The following is a 12,636-nucleotide window of genomic DNA, read 5'->3' as shown; positions in this document are numbered from 1 at the left end:
GGACAACATGCTATAGTATGACTTTTTTTAAATAATTTGGACAACATGCTATAGTATGACTTTTTTTTAAAATAATTTGGACAACATGCTATAGTATGACTTTTTTTTAAAATAATTTGGACAACATGCTATAGTATGACTTTTTTTAAAAATAATTTGGACAACATGCTATAGTATGACTTTTTTTTAAAATAATTTGGACAACATGCTATAGTATGACTTTTTTTAAATAATTTGGACAACATGCTATAGTATGACTTTTTTTTAAAATAATTTGGACAACATGCTATAGTATGACTTTTTTTTAAAATAATTTGGACAACATGCTATAGTATGACTTTTTTTAAAAATAATTTGGACAACATGCTATAGTATGACTTTTTTAAAATAATTTGGACAACATGCTATAGTATGACTTTTTTTTTAAATAATTTGGACAACATGCTATAGTATGACTTTTTTTAAAAATAATTTGGACAACATGCTATAGTATGACTTTTTTAAAATAATTTGGACAACATGCTATAGTATGACTTTTTTAAAATAATTTGGACAACATGCTATAGTATGACTTTTTTTTTAAATAATTTGGACAACATGCTATATGACTTTTTTTTTAAATAATTTGGACAACATGCTATAGTATGACTTTTTTTTAAAAATAATTTGGACAACATGCTATAGTATGACTTTTTTAAAATAATTTGGACAACATGCTATAGTATGACTTTTTTTAAAAATAATTTGGACAACATGCTATAGTATGACTTTTTTTTAAAAATAATTTGGACAACATGCTATAGTATGACTTTTTTAAAATAATTTGGACAACATGCTATAGTATGACTTTTTTTAAAAATAATTTGGACAACATGCTATAGTATGACTTTTTTTAAAAATAATTTGGACAACATGCTATAGTATGACTTTTTTTTAAAATAATTTGGACAACATGCTATAGTATGACTTTTTTTAAAAATAATTTGGACAACATGCTATAGTATGACTTTTTTTTTAAATAATTTGGACAACATGCTATATGACTTTTTTTAAAAATAATTTGGACAACATGCTATAGTATGACTTTTTTTTAAATAATTTGGACAACATGCTATAGTATGACTTTTAAATAATTTGGACAACATGCTATAGTATGACTTTTTTAAAAAATATTTTGGACGACATGCTATAGTATGACTTTTTAAAAAAATATTTTGGACGACATGCTATAGTATGACTTTTTTTCATATTTGGACGACGCTATAGTATGACTTTTTTTTTTTTTTTTCATATTTCGGACAAAAACTTTCTAGTGAATAAATCGGACTATTCAGTACAGCTATGGAAACAATATCCACATACTTTGACAGAAGAATAAAGGCAAGTTCTTGTTTTCTGTTGATGCTCTGGATGGATTCAAACATCAAATTTCACCAGTTGTCATTTTTAAATAACTGATTTTGTAAATAATTTTGTGTCCAGACAGGTAAACCAAGACATTAGCTCTATAATCAGTCCTGAGGTTTTCTACTATAATATTCACTTGATTAAGTTCCTATCCTCAAAAAGCAGGGTCATTACATAGTTTAAACCTCTTGGTAATATACACTGTGAAATCTTATTGGATTAAGCCGACAGGTTTGGACAATAATGTTACACATTTTATTCTATTGCTCTGAGTAAAATACATTTCACAACAAGGAAATATATTTCAAAACCATACAAAAGAGGAGAGAACATTATGCACCAATACAGACACGTCTACACGTATGTAACTTCTATGTACACGAAACAACCAAAACGTTCATGGAGTGTAATAATAACAACGTACATTGTCTTTACATTTGTGCTTTCATTCTGCAAAGATGACATTTTTTCATGGCATGCACAGCTGTAGTTGTAAATTAGAGGGTTCTCAACAAGACATTTTATTGTAATGGCAATAAAGTCTATGGCAAAAATATGAAAAAAAAAAAAAAATTCTTATTTCAATCTTTTAATTTCATGGTGATGCTTTCTGATGTTCTTGAAAATTTTGGTGTGCTGTTGAGAGACAAGGTTGAGGACCACTTCAGTAAAAAAAAACCAAAACAAACCATGTTTTTGCATGAGAAAAGTTTGGAAAGAGGTCTGTATGCTAAAGCTGAAACAAAAACTTTAAAAGCTACACACTTCATCTCTTCCTCCTCCTCAATCCATACCCGTCTCATCTTTGGCTAGATCTATGGGTGCGACATGTTACTGTGGTGCAGTACAGCCACGAGCTGAGATGCAACTTTGCAAATGTGTTTTGAGAGCCGACTCAAACACTTCAGTTTTGTTCTCGACATTTCTGCGACATAACTCCCCAAGAGTAGAAAAAAAAAAAAGCCCCAAAAAAAAGCCAAAACTAAGCTGCTTGGTTATGAGCGATGAAAGCTGCCAGATCACGAATGAATAACAAATCATCACATGACCATGGTTCATTCAACATCATCCAGCAAGATAAGGAATCACAATTTTTTTTTTTTTAATATACACTTTAAAGAGCTCCTTTTAAATAGCAACACGAATGCAGCACAGCAGAGATTGAATAGTGCAGTTTAACCCTCAGCGGGAAAACAACCCCAAACACAACACACAATAACAACCATCAGCACTGAAGCAGAAAACGATGCCTTCACTGACCACTGCAAAAAGCTTCACGCACTGGAATACAGGTGTGATGCTGCTGCAGCTCTGAAACACTGTCCTGCAGTGCACGCGATCACGTGTCGGTGTTTGATTTAAGCACTTGGGAGGCAAAAGGGACTCAAACAGAAGCCGAGACGCGAGATTAAATGCTTACACGAACATCTAAATAAGAATGGAGTAACACTTGAGAGGAGTTTTCTTCTGAAACAATACATGTTCAAAATAACATAACGCAAGACGTCCGCATTCTTGCGAATTTCGGGTGTCGGACGTTTTCCAAAACGTGATCTTGAACGAAACGCACTCCATTTTAGGATCACGCAGAAGCACAATCGTTTGCGTCTCTGCCGGTGCAGAAGTTCACCCGTAAACATGCAGCCGTTCACAATTCGACAATCGGTGTACTTTAAATGAATGATTGTACAGCCACAGACGTCGCGAAGATGACGTGACGTCACGGAGATAAATTTCACTATGAACATGGCCTCTACAATCTTACTGAGGGGTAAATCGATGTTTTTTTTCTTTTCTTTTCTTTTCTTTTCTTCCCACCAACACACACAAAACATCACTTCTCACAAGAACCGAACCATCGTTGGTAGTCTTTGCGTGAAGATAAATCCGAGTAGGAGTCACGCTTCTCTAACCTGAGGATTGTTTAGCCCCTAAAGCCAGAGGAGCGTTTACTCATTCGTAGCAAATTACGCTCCCGACATCATATTGTAGTGCATACGTGGGGCCATCTGGTGGATTCACTCACACAGGCGTAAATTCAAATCTCTAAAATACTTCATGCATATGTGCTCCATACATTATACATCATATATATATCTATATATATATATAGATATACTACACATATGTAAATATATCCCAGAAAAATATACAAATTTGTATAATCCAGACAGACGACGCTGGGATAAATTCGGTTGATATTCCCTCACATTCGCCATCATCACGACCTAACCACACTGGAAAAGTCGTGCGTCAACAATGTGAATAACTTTGATCGGAGATGCTCAGACTCAGCCAAACTGTCCACTTTTACGAAGCAATAACAAACACTGTGCGCAAAACTGCCCGCTGCGCCGAACTATAAACAGCCGTTTAGTATTTTGAGGTCGTCACACGACATTCACTTCTTTCATTTCAAACACAACAAGACTTCAGCGTCTCAAACATAATTTTCCAGATGGCCAGCTCACTTTTACAAATCAACTCTAGAGAGCTGAAGGTAGTGTTGTTTTGACATCGGGCGGTTTTGACTTCTTGCATTTTCTTCAGGCGCAGACATTAAAACTAGGGATGCACCAAACCCATATTGAAACAGCTGGATCGGGTATCCAGGATGATGGGGCTGATCTACTCAATTCAGCTCTACGCTTACATCTACACGCGCGCGTTACTTCATGCCTCCTTTATCCTCAAAGGAAGAAGGAGGGCGTAACGCATGGAGGGAGTTAACAACAAGTGGCAGCAGAGCCTGATGTCACCACAGACACACACACACAACATTTTTTTTTTTATCCCAGACTCTTCCACACAGAGGCATACAGCTTATTGATTAAACTCCGGTATCAGATCGGTACTCGGTACCAGCTAATACCCAAGTATCAATTTAGAGACTGAAAAGGTCCCTTCGGTGCATCCCTAATTAAAAGCGCTGATATCTGTTCCATACGTGGGTTACCTGTGGCCTGCGCTGCATTTAAAATGAGATGAAAGCACTTCTTTTTTACTCCTTCCTGTTGGCAACGTGTACAGACAACACACTGTATTCCTCTCTACCAGATACGACCACTAAACAAGCACCGTCACCTAAAATAACTAAGAGATCCTTGAACAAAAAAAACAAAACAAACAAACAAAAAAAAAAAAAAACAGGCCTTCACAACACAAAATAACGCTGGTGTAAAAACGACATTCACTCGTGTTCACTGATGTGCTCACGGCTGTGCTTCGCGAGCTTTTGCAGCACATTTCCTACATCCATCTTCTTCGTACGTAGCACCTCATTACCTGGTCTAAGAATATGAAGGGACATAAGTACACTTAAAGGAGAGTTGAAGAGAGTCAGACGCTGCACCGGTTAACACGAGGAAGAGTACAACGAAACAGGAACTTATCAAGGGTTGGACTATTAGATACTTCAAATACTTTTGTTTCTGTGTAACAACATAATAGATGAAAATGAATCGGTGGCAGCAATTTGAACCTGCCGCAGTCAGTGTGATATACTGTAAAGTGTCACTTCTTAAATGTGACAATGACTAAGCAAGAATTGCAAAAAGTGGGTACACAATGGGGGGGAAAAAAAAAAAGAAAGAAAAAAAGGGTGCATTCAAAAGCAATTACATACATGACCTACAAGCAAAAGTCTTATTTTTAAATGGGAATAATTCACCAGGATATGAACCTGAACGTAACACGAAATATTGGTGAGTCAAACACAAATCAGTAACTTTATGAACTGCCATCCAATCTGCAGTTGTGGCCGGCGGAAGACAGAAAACACACCACAACACAATAATAAAAAAAAAAAATAATAATAATATCAGCAGTCTGTTGTTGTTGTTGTTTTTTGTTCTCCCAAAGGAGTGCCTTCTATGTACAGAGACAACAGTACGCCATCATCCTTCTCTGTTTCCGTTCAGTGAATCCTCTTTTTCAAATGATCAACCTTCCACTGTTAATCCGCGGCAGTCAGATTAAAAAAAAACAACAAATGCAGCAACACAAACAAACAAAAATGCATAAATATATATTTGTTTTGCCCTCCCACGGGACAGCAGGCGTGCGCGTGCCACCGTGTGCACGTGGATGCGTTTGCTGCACCTACAGGCCCTTGTTGAAGTAGACGTGAGTAGTGTGAGGGCTGCTCTGTCGTATCCTCTCCTGCAGATCGGCCTCCAGCCCGCTCACACTCATGGAGCTGCAAAGAGATGGTTTGACCGTGATTGAAATGCTGCCACTTGCGAGACGAAACTGAATGCACAGTCTGCCGGTGAGGTGAAAGTATCTGTTGGTACCTTTTCTGAGGGAACAGGGCGCAGCACAGAGGAGTTGCAAACACCAGGCTGATAAGCGAAAGACAGAGAGCGATGTTTTAGATGCTGCGACTGGTAGATTTTAAAGTACAGATACTGGACATAATTACGTCAAAAGACAAACGAATGGACTTTACTTACCACAGACCGACGAGCCCCACCTGGACCGGAGCATTTAGGATTGGGAACCGCTGCGGGGAATAGAGAAATCAGAACTGCAGTGAAACCAGGCGAACAAATGGAACGCGTTTGTGTGCGCAGGCTATCAACAGACGTCGGCGTTCATTGTGCGTGGAACGTGCGGAACGCGCGGAACGTAGCGGGACTCTTCAGCCTCACAAGACACCAGCGCACCCAGGAAATCCACCGACAAGGCGAACAACAGCGCGGCGTCCGTGAATGCGGTCGGCTTACCTTCATGAAAGCTCTTTTCTCCAGAGCATTCATTATAACCGGGGGGATGGCTGGAAGAAAAAAAAAAAAAAAAAAATCAAAACAAGTCAGGTGAGGTTTTCTGCTTCGAGAGAGAGAGAGAGAGAGAGAGAGAGAGAGAGAGAGAGAGAGAGAGAGAGAAAAAAAGCAAATAAAAAGCAAAAATTCAAATCGCACACTTCGGAGAATTATCGTTTTCTCTCTCTTGCCGTCGTAACTGTTAAAAGATCCGGATGAGTCGGCCGCATGAGACATTTTTTTCCGCATGATATTGGCGGGTGATGACGGTGATCTTGTTTTAACCGTAAATGCCTGGACGGGATAAAACAGCTGGATGTGCAACAGGTTACATATCAGGCTGTCACTGATGTACATTGCTGAAAGCAACATTAAGCCTTCATTTGGGCTTCTGGTACTAATTCAAGTCTAAAATTCTTTTATTCTTCTCATATTCAACTGGTGAGACAAATATGTGCGTTTGAGGCTGCGATATGTTTTACAGCAAGTCACTACCTTTACCCGTCTGCTGTTCGGTGTCGGGCAGGTAGTGTACGGTGGGTTTTTAGAGCTTTTTTTTTTTTTTTACTTTACAAAACAGCAGCTTGCTGCAGCCAAAAACAACACAGTGAGTCCCGCGAGAGAAAAATGAAACGGTAAACTTACAGACAGAACAACAAACCAAACAATGACTTTTCAACTGGCTATCAAACACTGTAAAGCCGAAGGGAGCTTCTGATTCAGGCATCTTGTTCTCTGAAGGGTCACGATAACCCCTTCCTTACCGACATGTCACACATTTGTTTTAATGAAAACATTGATGATAACTGCCTTAACAACAAACCGGCAGATACAACGTTGACATTACCCATTGCAGGCACTGCCATGCCGATCCTCGACACCACCACCTGCACGATGGCCTGTTTGGCCGCATTGGGAGACTCCCCTAACCGGTTGTCATTCTCATCCATCACGGGGATACCGTACTTCAACTCCCTGGAAGGAAGAAGGAAGACCTGGAGTCATGTAAAGCAGCGGGACGGCCTGCCGCGAGCAAACCGCGGCAGAGGCAACCGATGAATATTTGAGCGACCTCACCTCTGTCTCATGAAGGGAATGTTGATACAGTTAGCGGCAGCGACGGCAGCAAACGGGACGAACCGGCTGGCGATCGGAGGGAGACGCTGCGCGGGGGTTGGGGGGGGGGGAATCGGGAGACACGTTCAGACAAACTGGCATCGCATTTCAGATCGGTGCGTCTGCGAGTTACACGTTTTACGTCACGTCTTTTAGTCACGTGAACAACAAGGTATTACCGAAGCCAGAGACTTGAGTCCCAGGGCAGTGACTACTGCTCCGGTCGTGGCACTAACATAAGCTGCAGCGAGCTGGCTGTGAGGAGACAAATGAAAACATATCACACGTTAATCACACATCAAAACACGGCGACGCGCGCGACAGCGCACGAAGACCGCAGCCGAGTCTGTGAGTGAAACATTTCACAGCGGAGTTTCACAAGTCAAAGTGACGCTTGCGTGTGCAAAGATAACTGATGAGAACATCCTCGTAAATAATGTTGAAAGCAGAGAAAGACGCCATGACATTTATCCTCGACCACGTGCTTCATCCACGGAGACGCGTTTGCATGTTGCGAAACCTCCCGTTTCCCGTAGGCGCACGCATTCGATGCATTTCTGCAGCCTCTGGAGGACACGTATTGTGACACAACGAAAACAATATGCAGATGCACGTTGACGTGACGTCAACCGGGGGCGCATGATCTACGTCGGCATGAGTTCATGGTGACGTGAGGCTGGACATTGCTTAACAGTGGAACGCAGCACCGCTGGGAGGGAGAGGACAACAGCTCCCACGGTCTCCTTACAGACACTAGTTTAGAGGGAGGACGGCAATGATCTGGAGTGGAAGGGAAGTGAGAAGTCCTCCCTACTTCACGCTGATGGGAGCGTCTCCGCTGCGGTTGGTGTAGTTGACGACGGCGTTGAAGGACTGGTTGACCCACTGCCAGAACACCACAGCTGGAGTAGTCCTGCAGACACAGGAGAAACAGGGACGGTGTGTTTGAGGAAGTGACACGTGCCGTGTTTTTGCACTGCAGCGGAAGAGTTTGGAGAGAACTTAAAACACTGTCACAGCAGAGAATACAAATAATTACATAAACATGTGCACCCTCAGTCCGTGTTGCTTTTAAACCAAGAACATACTGATTTTTTTTTTTTTTTTTTTTTTACTTTCAATCCTTTGTTTCTTTAATCACGTTTTGGCATAAAAACGTCTGTCTGATGAGGCATTTTAAATCACTCATTATAGAAAAACTTCAAAGTCTTTGATTTATTCTCTCAACTGAGAGATCGTTTGATATCTTATCTCAGGTTATTTATTTCCCCAGTTTTTACTACTTAATGCTTCTACATGTAGAATTCTAAATGTTACACTTTGGCGCCCTCACGTGGGAGCAGATACAAACAGCACTGTGGTGGACAGGAGTACAGCTGAGAGTCAAAATCTCAAAATCAAAACCATAGTAGAGTTCTGAATGTTAAATATTAAATAAATAAATAAATGCATATAAAACAGGCACTACTACAAACATGAAACTGTAAAATAAATTAATTACATTTAAAACATTCTGGTCAATATATTTCAATATGTTCAGTTTTGGAATAACAAGGTTTATTGCAGGTCATTTCAGTTTTATTTAGTCTTATTTCAGATTGTATATTTTCATAAATCCCTCTTTTCATCAATGGATTGGCTGTTAAATCAATGAGGAATTTCTTGGATATTAAAACACGAGACACTTCTTTTTTAAATCTGTGACCAAAATAATTGGAATCAATGGACTTGTTTGAGCACATGATTATCAAACGGCTTATCGAAGGGTCACAGCACAGCGAGTTATCAGTGTTCAGGAGTGACGGTGACATTTCGTATTCTTTAAGAGGATTTTCACTCTACACGGGGATTAAAATTTCTATTTTTATGCATTGCTGTATTAAGCTTGACTTTACAGTCACAGGGAAACTGTGTCAAATTCATTCATCACGTTGCCTGATTACATATTTCCATTTCTTTAATTTGATTTAGGGCTGTGTGTGAATCATGTATTGAAACCTCTGCTGTACCTGTAGAAGGTGAGCATGCAGCCTGTGATGGACATGTTCATTGGCACCTGAGCAGACATCCGGCCAATCACAAACATCTTCTCCCCGGTGTCGGGGTGGAAGGCAGAGTCGTAGACGTACTTGGCTCTCCAGAGCTCATCTTCCGTGAGGCCGGGTTTCACAATACCGGCTCTGAAAAAGTTAAAACAGCGGACCGATGTAGTTCTAGAAGTACTTTCTTACTTACAGTGCTAATTTCTATTGATGCCTTACATATATCAACATCTGCCTTCCTACCTGTAGTCCTCCACAATCACTCTGGCCTCGTCCAGGGTCTCAGAGGACAGCAGGACAGTCCTGGGATCTGTGACCATGAAGAAGTGCCTGGCGCGCCCCATGAATGTGCCCTGGTCCCATCTCGCCTCCTTGATGTTTATGTTGAGGGACAGCTCACCGGACATCCTGGCTTTCTTTGGTCAGCGGCAGAAATTCAAATTAGTACTCAAACATAGCGACAAAGCTGGATTTGCATGCAGACACCAGCAAATTATTTTTGGAGTATTTCAAAGAAACAATCGATCAGCCCCAGTGTTGAATTTTTAAATTAATGTCATGTCAGATGGATGAACAAACATGTGGGTCGAGTTAAGTTTTATATTTTGATGGGCTGGGCCTTGTTGCATTAACACTAATGCTGCAATGATAACCAGCACATTAGTATAGATAATTATGGTATACAGTGAACCCTCGCTATAACGCGGTTCACCTTTCACGGTCTCGCTGCTTCACGGATTTGCATCGTGCGTTGTGTTCTGCATTCTGATTGGCTAAACCGCGGGCTTTAGAAGAAAAAAACGCTCCAGAGCGGAGTCAGGATGCAGCGGCTCAGTCAGAAGAGCAGTGAAATACACGTGAGTCACTATTTGTCCTACTGTACTTTGTATTTTTTTTCATAATCATTTTTCATTTTCTCCCGTTCTAATCCAATGACTCGGGTCGCAGTGGGGCGGTGCTGATCTCAGCAATTTGAAGCCTTCAGTTCGTATTGATGATTAAAATTATTATTTTACAGTACAGTAGTTATTTGTAAAAAAAACATTTATACAGTACTTTTATTTGTTAAACAAATGCTTGGGCCTGTAAAAAGGTTTTGTTCTTTGGTTTCAATGTATTATGGAGTATTTCATTGTATAATAATTGTAAAAAAAAAATAAAGGTTGCTACTTCACGGATTTCGCCTATCACGGTTTCTATTTGGAACGTAACCCCCGCGAAAAACGAGGGTTCACTGTATATGCTTTATAAACATAATATATCCAAAAAATATCAAAATAATTGTTTGGACCCATTTGATCAGAGAACAGCAAAACTACAAACATCACCCGACACATAAAAATGTTGTCAATATGCCCTGCTGTTTATTTACCTATAGAGAACAAACAGCACACCACCCAGTGCAGCGACACACAGTTACCTGTGAGAATATAACCTTTTGCAGCATGCTCCGCCTGTCAGTGCTTTCTCAAATGTAAATGACACCGTTGATGTTTGATAACACGTTCAATTTGTTTCTGTTGTTTCAGATTCAGAAGTGATCATACTGTTGTTCTGTCAGCTTGTGGGCACTTGAGCTGATTGAGGCTGTAAGCGGAAGATAAAGGAAAATCACATTGAACCACAAAACCTATTTGAAATGTAGATCGGTACTGGCGGTGTGTTTAGTAGTGAAGTGGACAAATGTTTAGAGCTACAACCAACGACAATTACCACAATCCATTAATCTGCCAAATAGTCTCTTCAGTACAACTATTCATCATTTTGTAAAACACCAATTCAAACTACGGTTTCCTGAAGCCCGCAGTAACTTTCTTAATGTTTTTGAGTCACCTAAAACCCAAAGATATCCAGTTTAGTGTCAGTGGACAGCAACGAGCAGCAAATCTCTCATTTTACGCTGGAAATATAACTGATCATCAAAATGATTACACATTACTTTACTGTTGGTCACCTTATAGATGATCAAACTAATTACCTTTGCACAAGTGCACAGGAGACACTCGACTATATTACAGGAAGGTGAGTGCTCCATTCACACTGTGTTTACAGGGCCAGCAGCTTTTCTTTTTGTCATAACAAAACTACAACCACCTCTGAGGAAACCTGAAGGCTGTAAATGGATAAAAATATAATAATACAAAAATACTTCCAGGATGTTATAAGCGCGAGATATCGACTGGTAGATTCAAGGACACAAGTTGGATAAATAAAACGCGCATATTAACACGATTTGGTATTTAAAATACACTTAAAGCACACGGAAGTGGACATTTCTAAACAGAAAGTGTCTTGTGAGTGTCTGGTCTAAGAAATAGCGTTGACACACCAGCTGGCCAAGGAGCCAGCGAAATACCCGACAAACGGCGATGAATGCTCAACACGCTCACAGAGGACGTTGAAGCCGCGTTAAATTAAACGTCAAATGTCAGTATAGGAAGGATGACAGACAGATTTTGTTTTTCTTTTTTTTTTAATATAACTTGGTAAACTAACGTTAGCCAGCGTGCTAGCCGGGTAGTTCACAAGCTAACGACTATGCTAGCACTTCAGCTAGCGTTGCAAGGACACATGTCGACGCAGTAAATGTTCCTTTAGTGTCGTGGTGGATTCAACTAATCAAATAGGTCAATTCATTTAATACCAAAACTTACCTGCTCTGACTTCTTTGTTGTTGTTTTTTTTTTTAAATGTATGACCTCTCAATATCACAGCACCACCGGGTGGACCTATGCCGTGTTCACGTACGCTTTGAAATATCAGTAAATACAGCTTCTTGGCCAATGACTGGGAGGTAACCGGTATTGGTAATAAAAGAATCGTACTTTTTTTTTTTTTGGTTATATATCAAATTCCTTTAAAAAAAAAAAATTAATATAAAAAAAGGCAACCCACAGAGACTATTCCTACAATGAGGAAGTAATGGATTTAACAACACCTGCCGAACGAAGTATGTTAAAAGTCACGAAAAATGACGGCAGTATTTGAGCTGTTGCAGCATAATGTCTTTTTGTTATTTATTTTTTTTCAAACAATTGAACATAAATATTGATTATTTTTTGTTGTAACTTTTTGAATAAAAATCTATCAAAGGCGGTCAAATCAGTCTAATTAAAGTTGTATTCTAGAACATAGTTTCTGAGAAGTCCGTAAATGCAGCACCGCGTAGTGAAACGCCGGGGGGGCGGGGTTTGTCACGGATGACGTGAGCAGTTGGAGCCCCCTGGGCGAGGGAGGCGGGCATCACGTGATTGGTCAGAAAACAGCTGACTGGATCGAGGATGCTTTATACTTCTCGGCATTTCTAA

At 39.9% G+C, this 12,636-nt stretch overlaps 1 protein-coding gene across 1 annotated transcript; it reads right to left on the bottom strand.

The window, feature by feature from the left end:
* Positions 1–1,648: 1,648 nt before the first annotated feature.
* On the bottom strand, positions 1,649–12,073 carry sfxn3 (sideroflexin 3). Its single transcript, XM_069144648.1, has 11 exons — positions 11,983–12,073; positions 9,572–9,744; positions 9,296–9,466; positions 8,101–8,199; positions 7,466–7,541; positions 7,248–7,333; positions 7,018–7,145; positions 6,135–6,184; positions 5,862–5,911; positions 5,703–5,750; positions 1,649–5,605 (listed from the first exon to the last, which is right to left on the bottom strand). Exons 2-11 carry the CDS (start codon positions 9,733–9,735, stop codon positions 5,509–5,511), a joined length of 969 nt encoding a protein of 322 aa, XP_069000749.1. The 5' UTR covers positions 9,736–9,744; positions 11,983–12,073; the 3' UTR covers positions 1,649–5,508.
* Positions 12,074–12,636: the final 563 nt, after the last annotated feature.

The sequence above is a fragment of the Embiotoca jacksoni genome, unplaced genomic scaffold (genome assembly GCF_022577435.1).
Source record: "Embiotoca jacksoni isolate LCO1_2020_lvr unplaced genomic scaffold, fEmbJac1.0.p SCAF_12, whole genome shotgun sequence".
In the NCBI taxonomy this organism is placed as follows: domain Eukaryota; kingdom Metazoa; phylum Chordata; class Actinopteri; family Embiotocidae; genus Embiotoca; species Embiotoca jacksoni.
Note: the sequence above shows the minus strand (reverse complement) of the source record. Positions and strands in the feature narration are given on the sequence as shown.